Source organism: Hoplias malabaricus, chromosome 1, assembly GCF_029633855.1.
Source record: "Hoplias malabaricus isolate fHopMal1 chromosome 1, fHopMal1.hap1, whole genome shotgun sequence".
Classification (NCBI taxonomy): domain Eukaryota; kingdom Metazoa; phylum Chordata; class Actinopteri; order Characiformes; family Erythrinidae; genus Hoplias; species Hoplias malabaricus.
This window is the reverse complement of record NC_089800.1, coordinates 1123193-1143361: the sequence shown is the minus strand read 5'-3', so window position 1 is coordinate 1143361 and position 20169 is coordinate 1123193. Positions and strand designations below refer to the sequence as shown.

The 20169-nt window shown below is 46.4% G+C and overlaps 2 protein-coding genes across 3 annotated transcripts in view; one reads left to right on the top strand and one right to left on the bottom strand.

Moving 5' to 3' along the window:
- Positions 1–2541: 2541 nt before the first annotated feature.
- On the top strand, positions 2542–13406 carry vill (villin-like). The gene is made up of 20 exons (XM_066642527.1): positions 2542–2638; positions 4368–4451; positions 4872–4946; positions 5533–5726; positions 5812–5920; positions 6031–6141; positions 6465–6670; positions 7266–7344; positions 7455–7553; positions 7888–8041; positions 8317–8417; positions 8538–8675; positions 9484–9642; positions 9871–10050; positions 10341–10486; positions 10623–10767; positions 11361–11549; positions 11731–11799; positions 11890–12132; positions 12397–13406. Exons 2-20 carry the CDS (start codon positions 4380–4382, stop codon positions 12508–12510), a joined length of 2583 nt encoding a protein of 860 aa, XP_066498624.1. The 5' UTR covers positions 2542–2638; positions 4368–4379; the 3' UTR covers positions 12511–13406.
- Positions 13407–13446: 40 nt separating this feature from the next.
- Positions 13447–20169, bottom strand: part of plcd1a (phospholipase C, delta 1a) — a 35109-nt gene continuing 28386 nt past the window's right edge. For both annotated transcript variants that reach the window (XM_066642544.1, XM_066642535.1), the window contains exons 11-15: positions 19177–19293; positions 16097–16275; positions 15313–15448; positions 15073–15222; positions 13447–14564 (exon numbers count right to left, since the gene is read on the bottom strand). In XM_066642544.1, coding sequence (XP_066498641.1) covers positions 14476–14564; positions 15073–15222; positions 15313–15448; positions 16097–16275; positions 19177–19293 — 671 coding nt within the window. In that variant the 3' untranslated portion in view covers positions 13447–14475. The remainder of the gene's footprint in view (positions 14565–15072; positions 15223–15312; positions 15449–16096; positions 16276–19176; positions 19294–20169) is intronic.

The following is a 20169-nucleotide window of genomic DNA, read 5'->3' as shown; positions in this document are numbered from 1 at the left end:
GGGTCCAGAGCCTACCTGGAATCATTGGGCGCAAGGCGCCAGTCCTCACACAGACACACAATCACACCTATGGACACTTTTGAGTCGCCAGTCCACCTACCAATGTGTGTTTTTGGACTGTGGGAGGAAACCCACGCAGACACAGGGAGAACACACCACACTCCACACAGACAGTCACCCGGAGGAAACCCACGCAGAAACAGGGAGAACACACCACACTCCTCACAGACGGTCACCCGGAGGAAACCAACGCAGACACAGGGAGAACACACCACACTCCTCACAGACAGTCACCCGGAGGAAACCCACACAGACACAGGGAGAACACACCACACTCCTCACAGACAGTCACCTGGAGGAAACCCACGCAGACACAGGGAGAACACACCACACTCCTCACAGACAGTCACCTGGAGGAAACCAACGCAGACACAGGGAGAACACACCACACTCCTCACAGACAGTCACCCGGAGGAAACCAACGCAGACACAGGGAGAACACACCACACTCCTCACAGACAGTCACCCGGAGGAAACCCACACAGACACAGGGAGAACACACCACACTCCTCAAAGACAGTCACCCGGAGGAAACCCACACAGACACAGGGAGAACACACCACACTCCTCACAGACAGTCACCTGGAGGAAACCCACGCAGACACAGGGAGAACACACCACACTCCTCACAGACAGTCACCTGGAGGAAACCCACGCAGACACAGAACACACCACACTCCTTACATTCACACAGCCATAGTTAGGTGACAGACAGTCACCCGGAGCGGGAATCGAACCCACAACCTCCAGGTCCCTGAAACTGTGTGACTGCGACACTGCCTACTGCGCCACCGTGGCGCCCCTGTATATATATTTATATATACACACACACACACACACACAAGCTCAGCCAGACCCTAAATGCTCAGCACCATCTTTGGTCAGAATGGATGGGAACACTGTTTCCTGTCGAATTGTCAGGTAGTGCTGAGCATTTAGGGTCTGGTCGAGCCTGTAACGAGCCGGTAATGAGTCTGTAACGAGCCTGTAACGAACAACAAAGGGTTTGATACCTTTTGAACCACAAGAGATGTTGCAAATCTGATTTCCGAGACAACTTCAGTCACCTTTGATCTGCTACATGACCATCTTCCCATCGGAAAAACCCACCCTTGATCCAATATGGCGGCTTTTAAGATGGCGGCCATGTTCCGGACACAGCCTAAAAGATAGGCCCCTCCCCCATTCCTCACTGGAGCTTTCAGAACTGTCATTTTCCCTTTCGTTTCTGAAATAAAAGGATGTCCTACGAAGTTTGACTCACTCTTACGACATACTCTTATTCCCAACAGCTCAGAAATGTGTGGGTTCCAGTGACAACGTTAATAAAGTGGCCGTGTTTGTACACAAACAGGATGCCCCCTCCACTCTGCCTCTGCCTCTGGGGTATGTGGAGTGTGTGGTTAAAGATGAGCATCTGAACATTAATCAGGCATCATTTTGCCGCTCACTGATCAGTCTGTGTTAGAGGCAGATGAGCTGTTTGCTGCAGCAAAGTCTCTGATTTCTCTCCAGGAGGATCCTCGCCCAGTCTGTCCATCTGCTGGAGGAGAAGAGTTTAATGAGAGCACCTCGGTCCCTACTCAACTATTCACAGAGAGAGAGAGAGAGAGAGAGAGAGGGAGAGAGAGAGAGAGAGAGAGAGAGAGAAATCTGGAGGCTATGTGAAGACACTGACATAACCCTTCCCTCTGTGGCAAGATAACATACGACATGGACACATAATGAATATTAAAAGGCCTCTATATATTCATTAATTTATACCTGGAATCACTGAGCGCAAGGCAGGAACACACCCTGGAGGGGGCGCCAGTCCTTCGGCCCCTATATATAAAAGGTGTATATACACTGTCACACATCAGTGAGATTCACCAGGTGTCTTTCCTTGGATTCTTTTTATCAGGGCACTAACTACCGCCTCCTAGAAAACACCACAATACGCGCTGTTTGGGAGCGGCTCTGACCAAAACACTGTGAGCGTCAATATTTTGCACTTGTCAAAGTGGCTCAGAGCCTTACATTTGCCCATTTCCCCTGCTTCCAACATCAACGTCAAGAACCGACTGTTCACTTGCTTCCTGACAGTTCTACGTGGATCATTCGTGTTCCTGACGTCAGCCAGTTGTTTTAATCTTGTGGGTGATCACAGGTGCGCTCACCTAGGGCAGCTATAGAGCACTGGCACTTATAAGAACTTTATAAACATTTAACCCGTGACACTAAATTCAGTGCATTGAAGGAAATGGATTGTTTTGAGAAGTTTACACACTTCACTAAAGTTTAGAAATGTAAAAAAATTAAGTGTGATTTGGGGCCTTTAATAAAACAAGGGACAATGAAATCAATGGAAGCGAAAGAATCCATATAAAGCCATTTAACTGAGCAGTGTGTGTGTGTGTGTGTGTGCTCAGCTGGGTGGAGAGATGGAGCGAAACACACCTAGATTTACACACACACAAACACACACACACACACACAGAGCCTGAGAGGAAAGTGGCTCCTGCAGAGATTTGACGCAGACGCAAAGCTGCGGTGAAGTGGACGGTGTCTGACTCCTGGATGATAAGTGGTTAATACGGTAAGTGACACAACGACTGATGTGAAACTGCCGAGTCTTAAGTGTGTGTGCGACTTCTCAAATTGTAGTCTGTCTGATGCTCTGCATACTTTGTTTTTGAGTGGTCAGGACCATCAGAGAACAGGTTTGGGTCGTGGATCACTCTCCAGTGGTGTGCTTGTTCTCGTATGGATCAGACACAGCAGTGCTGTTATGAGGTTATTGAGTATATCCAGGTAGCAATGCCCTGTTGCCTCCGTGGCCACCTCTCCTTGTACCTGCTTTGCGTTTATCTCCTATTACAACGACTGCTGCTTAGGCTTTCTTCTTGTTTAAAGAGCAGGGCTATCAGAACGGGCCCTGCCTTAGTGCATTTGAACTGATAGTGTGTGTGTGTGTGTGTGTGTGTGTTGTAGGGGGAGGGTTATGAAACAAAGCCATGTAATTCATTAAGCCTTGTGTAAATGCCTGTGAACGGCAGCTATTGTGAGGCACTGAGTCAATAACGTACAGGGCTCTAATTGAAAAGGAAACCGGTCTTTCTGGACCTGCTGTCCACAGAGCGTCTTCTGCTCATCTCCTCGCTTTATTAAATACCCTGTCCATCGGGGATGAACTTGTTTGCTTATGAAACATTAGGAGGAACGTTGCCAGGAGAAAGCAGAATGGTCTGTTTATGGGAACTCTCTCCGAGGCTGCTGTTCATATATCAATATTTTGGAGTGGGTTACTCTTATGTGAAATGATTGAGCGCTCCTGTTTAGCTGATGCAGTTTTGGTTACGTTTACTTTGGAGATTGTGGTCACATTGTTATTATTAATGTCCCATCAGCACAGTTTCAACAGTTTCATCATTTAATCATTTTATATCAGTCTTACACTCATTATTATCTCTCTCAGAGCTGCTGGTGATATCTGTATTAGTGTGTTTTCCAGAATAAAAGTCTCTGTGAGTGTAAACTCTGTGTGAGGAGATTATAAATGAGTTCTATCCGGTACAGGACACTAATCTGAGGGGTCCGATGGTGGACCAGCACTGGTCTACAGTCAGTGGAGGTACTGTTTTACTGGAGATGATTGTTAATACTTCACAGATGCACAGATTATTCACTGGACAACCCACCAGTGGAAACCATTAAATCTCACCACACTACAACCCCCAGTTACTCAGAGTGTATCAGAGCCTGTGTTTGCTGTGTATGAGTAAGAGCTTTATCTGATGCGGCTGTGCGCTGAAATGGTTTAAATCGGGGCGGTGGCTCCCTGCATCCGGCTGGAGCTGAAGCGTGGCTTAAAGCATCAATCACTAAGGTGCAGGCATTCAGTCGTGTTCTCACAGCTGGTAAAAGCTCCACAGGAAACCGCTTGCCTTCGCTGTTGCTTTAAAAAACAGCCGTAAGCCTCCTGTATGTCAGAGGGCAGTGCTTTCTGACCCAGTTAATGTGAGCTTTATATTCTTGGAAATCTACTTTCGACTGTTTTCTTGCTGGAAGGCTTCGGCAGAGTTGCAGAGCTGGTTTTGTTCTTCTCCAAAAGTGAGACAATTTCTCTGTGGGTGGATTTGAATGAAGCCAGGACTCAGAAATATAACCATTTTAGTTTCAATCCCAAAAGCAGCTGAGTGTTGTTTTTGTTTATTATTAACTCTATTATGGTTAAGGTCCAGTGCCTATCACTACCTCTGTGAACAACCTCTCCTCAGTTCTTCTTCAGGCCTCTGATGATTTCACCCTTTGACCTCTCCTCTCAGGACTACAGCAGGATGACAGAGAAGGTACTGGACGCGCTCAAGGGCATCAGCTACAAGCCTGGCCTGCAGATATGGACCATCAATGTGAGAGGAATAAAGTTTTTGTCGTGACAATTACGGCTAGATCCAGGGGTGTGTCCTCGGTTGCAGACGCATGGTTCTAGATAAAGGACAAGGGTTCTCAATGTTGCCACAGGTCAAATGTAATGGAAATGGTGAAATATCTTACTTCACACTTCCCCTCTAATGTATATGTCTTTGTAGGACCACTCACTGAGACCATGCTGCGACGGCCACGATGCGTCTCAACCCCCAGGGCCTTTACATTATTCTGAAATTCATTAACATTTACTTCTACACGTCTATTCAAAGGCTCTTTAGAGACCCTCCCGTCCCTGGTGAAGAACCCTTAGGGATAATATAACAGATGCTGAGCTGATGATGTGACATTGTCTCCTGCTCTGCTTTTACCTGTGTAACCGTGTGTGTGTTTGGCTTCATAAGAATATGAAAATGGTCCCGGTGCCGGAGCAAGCCTTTGGGAATTTCTTTGAAGGAGACTGCTACATTGTTCTCCATGTGAGTAACTCAAAGACATGTCACACTAAAGGTTTCCTCTGAAGCTCTTCTGCTGATTGTGGGCCGGGGCTCGCTGAAGGCTCCGAGCCGTAGCGCTGAAATATCAAGGCTAATGACTGTCAAAACAGCTCAGTTCAGCTGGCTTCCGCACTCCCTTTGAAGACTCCAATTAGAGCCAGAGCCTTTCAGTCTGAAGGCTTTTACATCTCAGGTTCTTAGGTGATTTAGGAGTGATGGGGGTGTCCAAATGACTCAGCCTCATTGATTTCTGAATGTTGCGGTCAGTTCCATTAAAAATAAATAGTGTCACACCTCTTAGCCAATGACAATCAAAGACAAAATACAGAATGCCCCTGCAGTGATGAAGGATTACATGCTATAAACATTCATTTATAATTTAAGATGTGCACATACTCACTCACATTTAGCACTTTGAATATTGTCCACCAGAGGGAGCTATTAACAGTAATCATTTGCTGCTTATAATCAGTGACACTTGGTTTTCTGAATTGAACGGAAATCATCAAATCAATGAATTAAATCACGTGGGATCCCCCAGATTAAACTGATTAAACGTGTGACTCAGGGAAACAGTGACCCCTCTCACTCCATGGACATCCACTACTGGATTGGAAACAGCTCCTCTCAGGACGAGCAGGGAGCTGCGGCCATCTACGTGACGCAGCTGGACGAGTATCTGGGTGGCAGCCCTGTCCAGCACCGGGAGGTACAGGGCTTTGAGTCTTCAAAGTTCAAGGGCTACTTCAAAAACGGAGTCATGTGAGTGGAGGGTCTCGGTCAGAGGAGGATATGCATGGGTCCGCGGAGTAGACTCTAAAGCCCCGGTTGTTTATTTCAATCACAGATACAAGAAGGGAGGAGTGGCGTCAGGGTTCAAACACATCGAGACCAATGTTTATAACATCCTACGCCTGCTGCACGTCAAAGGAAAGAAGAACGTCACTGCCACTGAGGTTAGTGCCCCCTGTGTTAAAGCAGTGGTCTTGGCCCAAAACAATGTACAATTTCCCCCATTATAAAGAGTCATAAAGAGCCCAGCTTGATTCTGATTGGCTGTTTGTAGGTGGAAGTCTCCTGGAAGAGCTTTAACACCGGCGATGTTTTCCTGCTGGACATGGGCAAGACCATAGTGCAGTGGAATGGCCCTCAGAGCAACAAGGGCGAGAGATTAAAGGTAACGCTTGCTTGATTTATATTATTCTGCTGCATTGTGGGTAATATATCTGTATTTAGAATGTCTACGATGGAAGAGGCCTATTAAGTGTCTGCTGGATATTTTTATGGAAATCTGGGAGCTTGGTAAAAGGAGTCTGTAGGAGTTTTAAAATGGAAGTCAATGGGAGATCCATGTGAACAGTCTATTGCAGTTTTATCAGGAAGGTTAATGGCAGACATATCAATAGAGGCTCTGATATAATGGAAGTCAATGGGAGATTAGCCGTATTCCTCACAGAAGTCTATAGAAGATGGACTGTTTTTTTCTGTTCTCCTCTGTAGGGATGTATGTTGGCTCAGGACATTAGGGACCGGGAGCGAGGGGGGCGAGCGAAGATTGGAGTGGTGGAGGGGGAGAGGGAGGAAGCCTCCGCTGAACTGATGAAGATGATGGTCTCTGTTCTGGGTCAGAGAACCGGGTCACTGAGAGACGCTGTCCCCGACGACACCCCCGACCAGTTCCAGACCGGGAACATTAAACTCTACCTGTGTGTACTGCTGCTTAATCTCTGCCAAATGATGGTTTAATGCTTAGGGTTTGAACATAGCTAACGTTTAAATGTAAAATATGAGCATATATCTATAACACCCATCAAAAGTGTGGACACACCTCCTCCTCCTCATCAGTGATTGGTGGAGTGGAGCTAGTCACTGTATAGAGCTGTGTACCAGCCCCTACCTCTGCACAGCCCCAGTTACAGTCTCAGACACATTCAGAAGAGAGCGGTTCTACAGATTAACTCTTGACGAGGCCACGGCCGTTCACTGAAAACCGTTCCAGGTGACGACCTCATGAAGCCGACTGAGAGAACGGAGAGAGTGTGTGAAGCTGTCGTCAAAGCGACAGGGGGCTACTGTGAAGAGTCTAAAGTATAAAACATAGTCTGCTTTCTTTAACACTTCTCTGTTTACTACATCACTCCATATGTGTTCCTTCATAGTTTTAATGTCCTCCACATTCATTTACAACGGAGAAAACAATAAGAAATAAACATTGAATGAGATGTGTCCAAACTTTTGACTGGTAGTGTGTGTATTTTTGCACATTAATTAATAACTAATGGCTGGTTACTATTTTGACAGAGTGTCTGATGCCAGTGGTCAGCTCGTGGTGCAGGAGGTGGCCTCAAATCCACTGACCCAGGATCTACTGCATTCTAATGTTAGCAAAACATTCTTACTAGCTTAGTGCCTTTGTCATATTAGTCTTGTATGCTGCCAGCTGTGACATCTCTCTCTCTCTCTCTCTCTCTCTCTCTCTCTCTCTCTCAGGACTGTTATATTGTTGATCTGGGAGGCGTGTCTTTGTCCGTGTGGAAAGGAAAGAAGGCAACTCTCCAAGAAAAGCGCTCAGCTCTGGAAAGAGCTGTGGTAAGAGTCGTGTGTTGTGTGTTGTGTGTGTTGTGTGTGATCTTCTAGTTTGAAAATGAGAGTGGTTTCGTTGGTGTTTTTCCATGTATGGGGGGGTCACCAAACTTTTGACTGCCAACCCTGGCCTTTTCTTAACTTTAAAGGGTCCATTCAAATGAAAAATAATATTCTGATGTTCTACAGCCCCGAGCTGAGCTTGTTTGAATTTAACCTTGGTTCTCAAATCCACCACCACGGACACTTCGGAATGGAACGGCTCAGTAGACTACGGCTCTGAAACCCTTGTATTAAATGTATGTGTTTGACAACAGTCTAATCACATGTTGTATTCCAGGGCTTTATAAAGGCCAAGAACTATCCCCCGACCACTCCTGTGGAAGTGATGAGTGAAGGAGGGGAGTCCGCCATGTTTAAGCAACTCTTCAAGTCCTGGAAGGTGCCAGGACAAACACAGGGGCTGGGGTCCACTTACACCAGGGGCCGGATAGGTAACCTCACCCCCTACTCTGTTATACTGCAGCCTACAGTTCAACACTATCACAGCTGTGATTAGCGCCTGTAAATCAGTGTTGATAGGTTGCTTCACAGCAGATACTTTTCTTTTATTACTTTTATTTGGTGGACACCACGCCAGGTCTTTTTTTATTATACAGCACTCTATTTAGCGTGTGACATCTCAGTTTAACGATCACAGACCTTCATTATTATTGTTAACTAGAGAAGTGCGATGGCTGTGTGATCATTTCACTGGTGTGTCCTCCAGCCAAAGTGGACCAGGTGAAATTTGATGTCATGGAGCTTCATGCTGAGCCTAAACTGGCTGCCCAGGAACGCATGGTGGACGATGGTTCAGGAGATGTTCAGGTGTGGAAACACACACACACACACACACACACACTGATATTGTGACACAATGATAAACGAGATAAGGAGATGAACAAGAAAGGTTTGTAAATATTGACCTGCTCATCACTGTCTGTCCAGATTTGGCGCATAGAGAATCTGGAGCTTCAGGAGGTGCCTCGAGGGACTTATGGACAGTTTTATGGAGGAGATTGTTACCTGGTGCTGTACACCTACAACAAAGCCAACAAACCTCAGTACATCCTCTACATGTGGCTGGTGAGGAGGAGAAATCTTACGGCGTACAGAACTTGAATAAACTGTATGTCCAGATTTAGTGAATATAGGCACAAGTGCTTCCATGGTGGGCACACACTGGAAATTGTGAAACTGGAACACGGGACCATGGAACACAAGCTTCAGGTGGTTCACCAAACCCAGTGTTGAGCAGTGCTTCTCACGCCTGGTCCTGGAGGCACTCTGCACATTGTAGAATTAGAATCAGAATCACTTTACAGGCCACTGTGCTGCACACAGGAATTTGTTCTCTGCATTTAGACCAATCCGTGCAGTGAAACACACATCTACACACACACTAGTGAACACTAGGGGTCAGTGAGTAGTGGGCAGCCCTAGCCCCGGCACCCAGGGAGCAGTTGGGGGTTAGGTGCCTTGCTCAAGGGCACATCAGTCATGACCTGCCGACTCTGGGGATGGAACCAACAACCTTCCTGTTACACGCCCAGTTCCCTCACCACCAGGACACGGCCTCGAGTGCTTCCAGGACCAGGGGTGAGAAACACTCGGGTATAAACCTGCCCAGAACTGCACACCCTGGAGGAAAGGAGTTAATCCAATACCGTTTGGACCGAGTTGGAGTGGTGTTTGATGTTCTCCACGATAAGTTACAGTAGAGTCCGCTATGAACAGTAGCACTCTGAAGGTCTCCATTTAACCCTCGATGTCCCTCTGATTCGATTTCAAACCGCGTGCACTCTTTTTGAGAAACGTTCATTTAATTTTAAAGGAAATTGAATTTATTTGAGTTTTAAATCCCTGTCCATCAACTCATAAACACATTTTTCAGGGACGCCACGCCACTCAGGATGAGATAACTGCGTGTGCATACCAAGCGGTGAATGTGGACAACAGATACAACGGAGCTCCTGTCCAGGTCCGAGTGAACATGGGCAAAGAGCCTCGTCACTTCCTGGCCATGTTTAAGGGCAAACTCATCATCTATGAGGTAATACCCCCCTCCTCCTCCTCCTCCTCACCTGGTGGTGGTTGGTATAGTGTAGTAGCTATAACAGGGAAGACAAGGGTTCAATTCCCTGCTGTTTATGTAAGATTCCTTGGGCCAGACACTCGGCAGAAACCAATAAGGTGGTGTCTTGTCATTTACGTACGTGTTCTGATATTCTGTGTTATGTTCTTAGTGCACTTTCTAACTCCACCATGTTCTGTGTGTAAGGGTGGAACAGGAAAACCCGGAGTGGTGAATCCTGACACCGGCGCCAGGCTGTTCCAGGTCAGAGGAACCAACGAGATTAACACCAAAGCCACGGAGGTTCCCGCCAGAGCCTCGTCTCTCAACTCCAACGACGTGTTTCTGCTCAAGACCGACCAGGTCACCTACATGTGGTACGGCAAGGCAAGTCCACGTCCTGAATCCTGTTTCTGTTTTTATTCGTGTGGATGAGTTAGTTTATGCTCCATAGAGAGGGTCACCCACATGGGGGCAGCCATGTTTAGAAAAGGTATAGTACACAGTCTCTGACACATGTGTGAAAGAAGATTTATTGAAGGTGACGTCGGATTGCTCCTTTACGTTTAAAAAGCTGTTGTTTTCACTTGTTTGTGAAGGGTTTACTGTATGTTTTTTGTTGTTGTGGTTGTGACGAGAACGAAATACAGACCTGTGGTGTTTGTGGTGATTCTCAGGGCTGCAGTGGAGATGAGAGAGAGATGGGGAAGGCCGTAGTGGATGTGCTGTCAAAGCAGGACAAGCAGACCGTGATGGAGGGACAGGAGCCCCCTCAGTTCTGGGTGGCTCTTGGGGGGAAAGCACCGTACGCCAACGACAAGAGGTACTGTAATATCTTACTCTCTGTTTGCCTCTTTCTATCTGTTCATCATTTTATTGGAGAAAGGATATTAGATATCGCAGTTCTGGAGACCGGTGTGGAATAAGTAACCCCCCCTCTATCCTCTGACCCGTTCCAGGCTGGAGAAGGAAGCTCCGCTCCGCGCGCCGCGGCTCTTTGAATGCTCCAATAAGAGCGGTCAGTTCCGGATGACCGAGATTGCCCATTTCACTCAGGATGATCTGGACGAGGACGATGTCATGCTGCTGGACACCTGGGAGGAGGTCATTTTGCATAAAACCACACTCTTCTCCTGCTTTGCATTTGGCTAAACGGCTTTGTGTCAGATTTGCTCATGTGGAGACAAAGTGGAGACAGCTAGCTCAATCACACTGCCTCCTTTTCCCCCTGTTCCTCAGCGCTCAGGACCCCCACAGAGCAGGTGTGATGTGGTGGTGGATCATTCTCAGCGCTGCAGTGACACTGACGTGGTGGTGGTGTGTTAGTGTGTGTTGTGCTGGTGTAGAGTGGATCAGACACAGCAGTGCTGCTGGAGATTTTAAACCCCTCAGTGTCACTGCTGCACTGAGAATCGTTCAAATATTCAGCTACAGGACGAGCAACTGTGCAGCGACAGATGAGCTACTGTCTCTGACTTTACATCTACAAGGTGGACAAATGGGGTAGGAGTGTCTCAGAGTGGACAGGGAGTGGACACAGGGTTTAAAAACTAAGGGTATCGCAGGGATGTGTGTCCTATGGCTGTAGTAACAGTCATTACTCTCCTAGAACGGCCAGCAGTACTTGATATTGCTTCATCACTCCAGAGAAGGTGAATATTTAAAAAAGCTTTTAACACTGCATTCCTGTTGATTAGATCTTCCTGTGGATTGGAAACTCTGCAAACCAGTACGAGACTCAGGAGGCAAACAGCAGTGCTGTGGAGTACCTGAAGACCCACCCAGCGGGACGGGACCCCGAGACCCCCATCATCACCGTTAAACAAGGCTATGAGCCACCCACCTTCACAGGATGGTTCAATGCCTGGGACTCACATAAGTGGAGTGTGAGTGTGTGAAGTGACTGGGACTGGGCACTAGAGGGCGCCAGCATTTAGTAATCACAAATTACACACATCATACAGTACTTTGAAGCAATGATTCTCAATATTTACCCCCTCACCAAGGGGAGTGTAATTAACATTAACATAATGACATTAACATAATAAGATGAACTGTGTTTTCCAGGGAGGCTTGTCGTATGAGGAGATGAAGAGTAAACTGGGCGACTCAGCCTCCGTTACTCAGATCACTATGGTACTTCCTCTTATTTATCCTCTATAAACTATAGCGGATCAGTCCAGGCCGTGGGCTTCAAACTGACACCTCTCTCCAAAATCCCTGCAGAACCTGAACAGCACAGCTCTGAGCAGGACGTCGATGGGTGGAGATGGGATCGACGGTGCCCCCGGTGCTCCTTTTGGAGAAAACTACAAGCCCCAGACCCCCCGGAGCCCCTTAAACAGCTCCAGCACTCGTGCAGACACCTCTCCTTTTAAACCCACAAGCTCTGGGACTGTAACTCCTGAGTTTCTCGTGAACAAAGCTCCGAACGAGCTCCCTTTGGGAGTGGACCCCAACAAACGAGAGGTGGGTCTGGAGCTGTAAATGGGACTGGCCCCATGTCACATTGATGTATCTGTTTGAGGTCAGAAATACTCATAATTCCTAATGTTCTCCTGATCATCTTCTAGCCTGTTAAGCTCTGAGTCTGGTATATTTTAACGTGCTGTGTGTGGATTGTCCACCCTGTGTTCTCGGCGGGACTGGGAAGGCCTGAAATCTGCTCTGTGATTTCCCCCTCTTCCTTTATCCTCGCTTTATTTCTCTCTGTGTTTGTGGTGTGTGTTTCAGGAGTACCTGACAGACGCCGACTTCGAGGGTCTCCTCGGATGCTCCAGAAAGGACTTTCAACGTTTACCAAAGTGGCGCCAAAGTGACCTTAAAAAGAAGGCGGGTCTTTTCTGAGAAATCTTTCTCCTAATGTCAGAAATCAGTAGGTGACAAGGAATGTAATAAGTGTTGTGTGATCTGACCGAGACATGCCTTTAACAACATTAACTTTAAACAAACCTTCAGTGGATTTCAACAAACATCCTATAAACAACAACAAACGCAAACACGCAGCCATCACATCCATGAGCTCATTGTTTTTACCGTTCATCTACTTCACTGACCGTATACAACTTTGTAGCTCTGCTCTAAGAGACTGTAGTCCATCTGTGGCTCTGAATACTTCCCCCTGTTCCTCAGCGCTCAGGACCCCCACAGAGCAGGTGTGACGTGGTGGTGGATCATTCTCAGCGCTGCAGTGACACTGACGTGGTGGTGGTGTGTTAGTGTGTGTTGTGCTGGTGTAGAGTGGATCAGACACAGCAGGGTTTACTGGAGTTTTTAAAACACTGTGCCCCATCACATTTGTAGCTCATCTAGGCGTCTTTACTAAATAAATATACAACATACCTCATGAATCCAAAGCATGATATAAATCAATACACTTTTCTGAATAAATGAATATGTCAAGTATAATTTACCATTGTCAAAATAATAGGAATATCTTGTGAAACCTAAACACAGCAGAGGTTCAGACCTGTTCAGAGTCTACGACTGATTATTGATTCTGTAAGTGATTCTAATGTTTATTTGACTCTATGATTCACACTGTACTCATGTTTTTCCACGTTTATAGATTTTTTTAAACTACAGCTTACATTTAACCTTTGCAAATGACTCATTTTAATTGAAGTCATGCTTTTACAGAAGGAGGGTGATTTGATTAATTGAGGTGTGATTAAGGCTGTGGTAATGATTTTCCTATGACTCTAGTCTGTAGTTAAAACCGTGCCAAATGTTCATTTTCAATAAACACATTTCCAAAAAAACAAACACAAAAACAAAAAGGTACTTCCTGGGTTTTATTGTGATGCTTTATCAGACTGCAGAGATGTACAGGATGCTTTGTGTTTCAGAAAAGTCTCAGATTTTACTCCTCTCAGAAAATCAAAGCAGCCGATAGTGAGTTAAAAACACTGTCAGTTACCGAGCAATTAAAGAGCAATAAGTCGTTTTTACCATTGAACAGCGTTTACGAAAAAGTCTCACGAGACCAAGAATAAAACTGCTGTCGTCTCTGAACCAAACCCTGAAAAATACGTATCCACACACACTTTTCCACAAACAACAAGAGAAAGGCTAAAAAATACCAGGATTAATATCATAACTGTGTAGTTTAATATAATAATCACACTGTTCAGAAGTCATGCAGTGATTAGTTCAGTGTCTAACTGCAGTGTAAAGGTTTTGGATCTTTTTTATGAAATAGATCTACTGTGACCCTTATGTTAAAACCTTATGTAAAAACAATTTCCCCATTCGACTTCTAAAAAAAATAGTAAATAAATATATTAAGACTCTTCATTGGAGCTCTAAAATAGCATTAAAAAATGGTTTGCCTCAACAGCCGTCACTCAACCACTGTCCAGGGCTTGGTCCAAACAGGCTCCTAGTTCCTAGCTTTTCTGCGTTTAAATGTAAAACGTCACACTGAGTTCATATAAAGCGTCAGCACATGTGTCATTTTAATCAATTATAGGAGCAATATGTAGTTTAAAAAAATAATTACAAAAGTGATTCATTCTTATTTTGTCATGATTTCTATAAAGTGCTAGTCACATGAGATTTGGAGGTCCCTGAATGAACCCGGTTACGCTGCAAAAGTGGGTCCTCCACATGGGGAGGGGCGGGGCAGGGGGGGTACAGAAAATAGTACAGAATCTCTGTAGGTGTCAGAATAACGGCTAATGAAGAATCACTTGAGAAAATGATTGATGGCTCCTTTAACTTCATGATCAGACAGCGAACAGGAATCTCCGTGGCAACTGTGTTGTGTTGTTGCTGTGATTTCGGCACCGTGGGACGCCGAGTGTTAAGGGGTTAAGCGTCCACAAGCATGACGTGAACGAACAGTCCGGCCGAGGGGATGACGTCTCCCCTCTCCGTGAGCAGAGGAACGTGGCGGTATCCTGCGGAAAAAGGAAGAGTCTGAACAAACTGAACGTCCACACGGGAATATGTTTTTTTTTATTTGCTGTGTTTGTGTGATGTACAGGAGCCTATTACATCTGTACACCAGGCACCGACTTCCTTCCCATCCAAGGGACTTTTATTGTCTTTATTTAATGCTTTTAATAAACGTTAAACAATTGGTTTTATCTGTTTGCACTGTTCAGGAGAATCACCCAAAGCATCAAGTCATTTTTAGCATCAGCTAAAGGGGAAATTCTTGCATAATTTAATGGGTAAGATGTAAATACAGAGTGGTAAGTTGATGATGAAATGCACCAAGCTTATGGCTCACAGCGGCAGTGATGGTAACCACATGCTCAAATTATTATTTATCTTTTAAATCCTCAAATTGTGCCCCAGTTGTGGGCAAAAAAACACATGTAAAACTATGTAAACATTCAAAGATCCAACACTTTTTTCCCCATGTACTTGTTCGTGGTTATAATTAGACTTCCGCTGACTCACCCATCTGCATGCTGGTTAAGGGTAGAGTGTACTGTCCAATAAAGTCGTTTGCGGAGGCGGTGTCGTAGTCCATCACCAAGAAGCGCACTATGGCGAGCTCAGGGACGTTAACGGTGAACTTATATCGTTTATTCCACATTGGATTGAAGCCTAAGGACAGAATATAGGAAACATGTTATAGAGCACCGACTGTTGTAGAGCTGAGAAGTTTGAGACTGGATTTGTGTCACTGCCACTCGCCGTTGTTGTTGATGTGATGCGTCTGTTCACTGGCTCTGTCGCCCGGAACTCCAAAAATCTCCACCTTCACAAAGGGGTCCACAATGGACTTGGGCTTGTCCTTGTTGAGTTTAGGAAGCTGCTGTGCTGAAATGACCTGAAAGGACATACATTAACGATTTATATTGCAGCGTTTTTCATTAAAGTGTGCTAGCATTAGTGTTAGCCATCTGTCTTCTTGCTTAATTCACCAGCTAACTACAGGCAGCCATGGCCTGGTGGTTAGGGGTCTGGGCTTGTAACTGGATGGTTGCCGTGTGCTCACTGCCCCCTAGTGTTCACTAGTGTGAATGTGTTTCACTGCAGGAACTGGGTTAAATGCGGAGAACAAATTCCTCTGTGTGCAGCACAGTGGCCAATAAAGTGATTCTGATTCTAACAAACATTTCAAAGCATCTTGCCACTGAACATCCACCTTCAAGCAGTTGTGGATTTCTACAGGTCCTCCCACCTTCAAGATGCACCATGAGAAAGGGGTTCCTCTAGTCCTTAAAGCAAAAATCTGACTCTAGTAAATATTGAGGCACTTCTATCAGATGAGAGCTGGGATGTTTGCTACAGATAATGTGGAGTGTACAATTTTGACAAGAGTGTACTTATGGCTTTAACGTGTATTGGGCAAATTCCGACACAACAGCTTGTGTTTTGACAGCAGTGATTTATGGGAAACATTAGAATGCACAGCCGGAAAGGTCTGTATAGAGTGATATACTAAAGTAATAAAGTATAGTTTAGACAGAGAGACCATGATATGGAGGGTCGTCTTCTTCAGCCAGGGTCCAACGCTCAGGTTGTTGGGGTCAAAGTTAAAATCAGGGTTCCTCATGAACTCAGGTTTCAGTACGTAACCACACTTTCCGTTGGGCAGGAACCGGCCTTGATTCACGTCCATCTGTTTACAGGGAGTCTGGAAGTTCAGAGCCACTGTTAAATCAGATCAGAAAAGATTATCACACAAAGTAAAATACTGTGATCCACAGATTGTGCTGATGCATTTACACAGATTACCATCATTCGTGCACCAATGTTTACTTTAAGCAAATACTGTAGTACAAAAGCAATGAGAAGCCTTTTATGACAACTGACATAGAGCTACGTAACCATCCATACATTCATATTTACAGTTTTTCCCAGATACTTTGCAGTGTTTTTTAAATCATCATTTTTATTTGCACAATGTTATGCGCATTTTTAAAAACATTTCATACTAACAACACCACAAAGTGGATTACAACCAGCAAATGTCTGTAACTTAAAACTCAAAATCCTTTGTTCATGTCCCAGAATGAAGTATTTATGTGAAAAGTATCAGTGTCATCAGAATGACAAGGCCATGGGTCACTGACTGTCTTCACTGTTTGTACTGTACATCAATAACAGACTGTCGTTATGATACAGAAGAGAAGACAGTCACCCGGAGGAAACCCACGCAGACACAGAGAGAACACACCACACTCCTCACAGACAGTCACCCGGAGGAAACCCACGCAGACAGAGAGAGAACACCACACTCCTCACAGACAGTCACCCGGAGGAAACCCACGCAGACACAGGGAGAACACACCACACTCCTCACAGACAGTCACCCGGAGGAAACCCACGCAGACACAGGGAGAACACACCACACTCCTCACAGACAGTCACCCGGAGGAAACCCACGCAGACACAGAGAGAGAACACCACACTCCTCACAGACAGTCACCCGGAGGAAACCCACGCAGACACAGGGAGAACACACCACACTCCTCACAGACAGTCACCCGGAGGAAACCCACGCAGACACAGGGAGAACACACCACACTCCTCACAGACAGTCACCCGGAGAAAACCCACGCAGACACAGAGAGAACACACCACACTCCTCACAGACAGTCACTCGGAGGAAACCCACGCAGACACAGAGAACACATCACACTTCTGACAGACAGTCACCCGGAGGAAACCCACGCAGACACAGAGAGAACCCACCACACTCTTCAAAGACAGTCACCCGGAGGAAATCCACGCAGACACAGAGAGAACACACCACACTCCTCACAGACAGTCACCCTGAGGAAACCCACGCAGACACAGAGAGAGAACACCACACTCCTCACAGACAGTCACCCGGAGGAAACCCACGCAGACACAGGGAGAACACACCACATTCCTCACAGTCACCCGGAGAAAACCCACGCAGACACAGAGAACACACCACACTCCTCACAGACAGTCACCCGGAGGAAACCCACGCTGACACAGAGAGAACACACCACACTCCTCACAGACAGTCACCCGGAGGAAACCCACGCAGACACAGAGAGAACACACCACACTCCTCACAGACAGTCACCCGGAGGAAACCCACGCAGACACAGGGAGAACACACCACACTCCTCACAGACAGTCACCCGGAGAAAACCCACGCAGACACAGAGAGAACACACCACACTCCTCACAGACAGTCACTCGGAGGAAACCCACGCAGACACAGAGAACACATCACACCTCTGACAGACAGTCACCCGGAGGAAACCCACGCAGACACAGAGAGAACCCACCACACTCTTCAAAGACAGTCACCCGGAGGAAATCCACGCAGACACAGAGAGAACACACCACACTCCTCACAGACAGTCACCCTGAGGAAACCCACGCAGACACAGAGAGAGAACACCACACTCCTCACAGACAGTCACCCGGAGGAAACCCACGCAGACACAGGGAGAACACACCACACTCCTCACAGTCACCCGGAGAAAACCCACGCAGACACAGAGAACACACCACACTCCTCACAGACAGTCACCCGGAGGAAACCCACGCTGACACAGAGAGAACACACCACACTCCTCACAGACAGTCACCCGGAGGAAACCCACGCAGACACAGAGAGAACACACCACACTCCTCACAGACAGTCACCCGGAGGAAACCCACGCAGACACAGGGAGAACACACCACACTCCTCACAGTCACCCGGAGAAAACCCACGCAGACACAGAGAACACACCACACTCCTCACAGACAGTCACCCGGAGGAAACCCACGCAGACACAGGGAGAACACACCACACTCCTCACAGTCACCCGGAGAAAACCCACGCAGACACAGAGAACACACCACACTCCTCACAGACAGTCACCCGGAGGAAACCCACGCAGACACAGAGAGAACACACCACACTCCTCACAGACAGTCACCCGGAGGAAACCCACGCACACACAGGGAGAACACACCACACTCCTCACAGACAGTCACCAGGAGGAAGCCCACGCAGACACAGAGAGAACACACCACACTCCTCACAGACAGTCACCCGGAGGAAACCCACGCAGACACAGGGAGAACACACCACACTCCTCACAGACAGTCACCCGGAGCGGGACTCGAACCCACAACCTCTAGGACCCTGGAGCTGTGACAGAGACACCACCTGCTGCTCCACTGTTCTGATCAACATGATTAAAACTATTGATAATGTAAGAAAGAGCAAACAGCAACACAATCATCTGAATGATTGAACCTAACCATGTTCTGTTTGTCCAAAATAAATGAGAAACTGCACAAGTAACTAGAAGATATGGAATTTGAACAAATCGTTTAGAGAAATTTAATTCTCATCTGAGAAATCCAAAGCAACTGAAAAAAAAACTGTAGATTACTTTCTAGGTTTTCTATTGCTATAAAGGAACCAACGCTTGTTAGAATAAGCCTTTACAGATGTGTGTGGAGGTTTATATCAATGATCTTGATAAACTTCTCGGTGTGATGTAGCTTTATGCAGGAACAACGATAGTTAGATATTTCTGAGAAGTGCTACGTGGCTGAAAAATGAAGTGTCACCTATTTGGCATCCTGCGTTCCACATTGGCACAGGGTTGTAGTTGGAGGAGTCTGTTCTGGAGCCTGCTGGGTAGATCCTGCTCAGCTTTTCCATGTTGTGGCGTATGAATGCAGTAGCTGAGATGCAGACACAGACAGATACATGAAGATTCACATCTTTCACATGAATGTGTGTCCAAAGGTTTATAGACACTTATTCACACACGCCTTTTCTGGATTCAACTTTATAAACAAACAGCTTGTCCCTCTCCTACTCTACTCTACCTCTACTTCCTACTCCAGTTCTACCTCCTGCTCTACCTCCTACTCCTACTCTAATCTACCTCCTACTCCTACTCTACCTCCTAATCTACCTCCTACTCCTACTCTACCTCCTACTCTAATCTACCTCCTACTCCAGTTCTACCTCCTGCTCTACCTCCTACTCTTACTCTAATCTACCTCCTACCCTACCTCCTTCTCTACCTCCCACTCCTAATCTACCTCCTAATCTACCTCTACTTCCTACTCCACCTCTACTTCCTACTCCTACTCTAATCTACCTCCTACTCCTAATCTAATCTACCTCCTACTCCTAATCTACCTCCTACTCCTACTCTATCATACCTCCTACTCTATCCTACCTCCTACTTCTGCTCTACTCTACCTCTACTTCCTACTCCAGTTCTACCTCCTGCTCTACCTCCTACTCCTACTCTAATCTACCGCCTACCCTACCTCCTTCTTTACCTCCCACTCCTAATCTAATCTACCTCCTACTCTACCTCCTAATCTACCTCTACTTCCTACTCCAGTTCTACCTCCTGCTCTACCTCCTACTCCTACTCTAATCTACCTCCTACTCCTAATCTACCTCCTACTCTAATCTACCTCCTACTCTAATCTACCTCCTACTCTACCTCCCACTCCTAATCTACCTCCTACTCTAATCTACCTCCTACTCTAATCTACCTCCTACTCTAATCTACTGCCTACTCTTACTCTACCTCCTAC

Coding starts and splice junctions, on each gene's coding strand:
- vill (XM_066642527.1), top strand. CDS start 4,380: ATGACAGAGAAGGTACTGGACGCGCTCAAGGGCATCAGCTACAAGCCT. Junction 4,452..4,871: donor TGCAGATATGGACCATCAAT/GTGAGAGGAATA, acceptor TGGCTTCATAAG/AATATGAAAATGGTCCCGGT. Junction 6,671..7,265: donor GGGAACATTAAACTCTACCT/GTGTGTACTGCT, acceptor CTATTTTGACAG/AGTGTCTGATGCCAGTGGTC.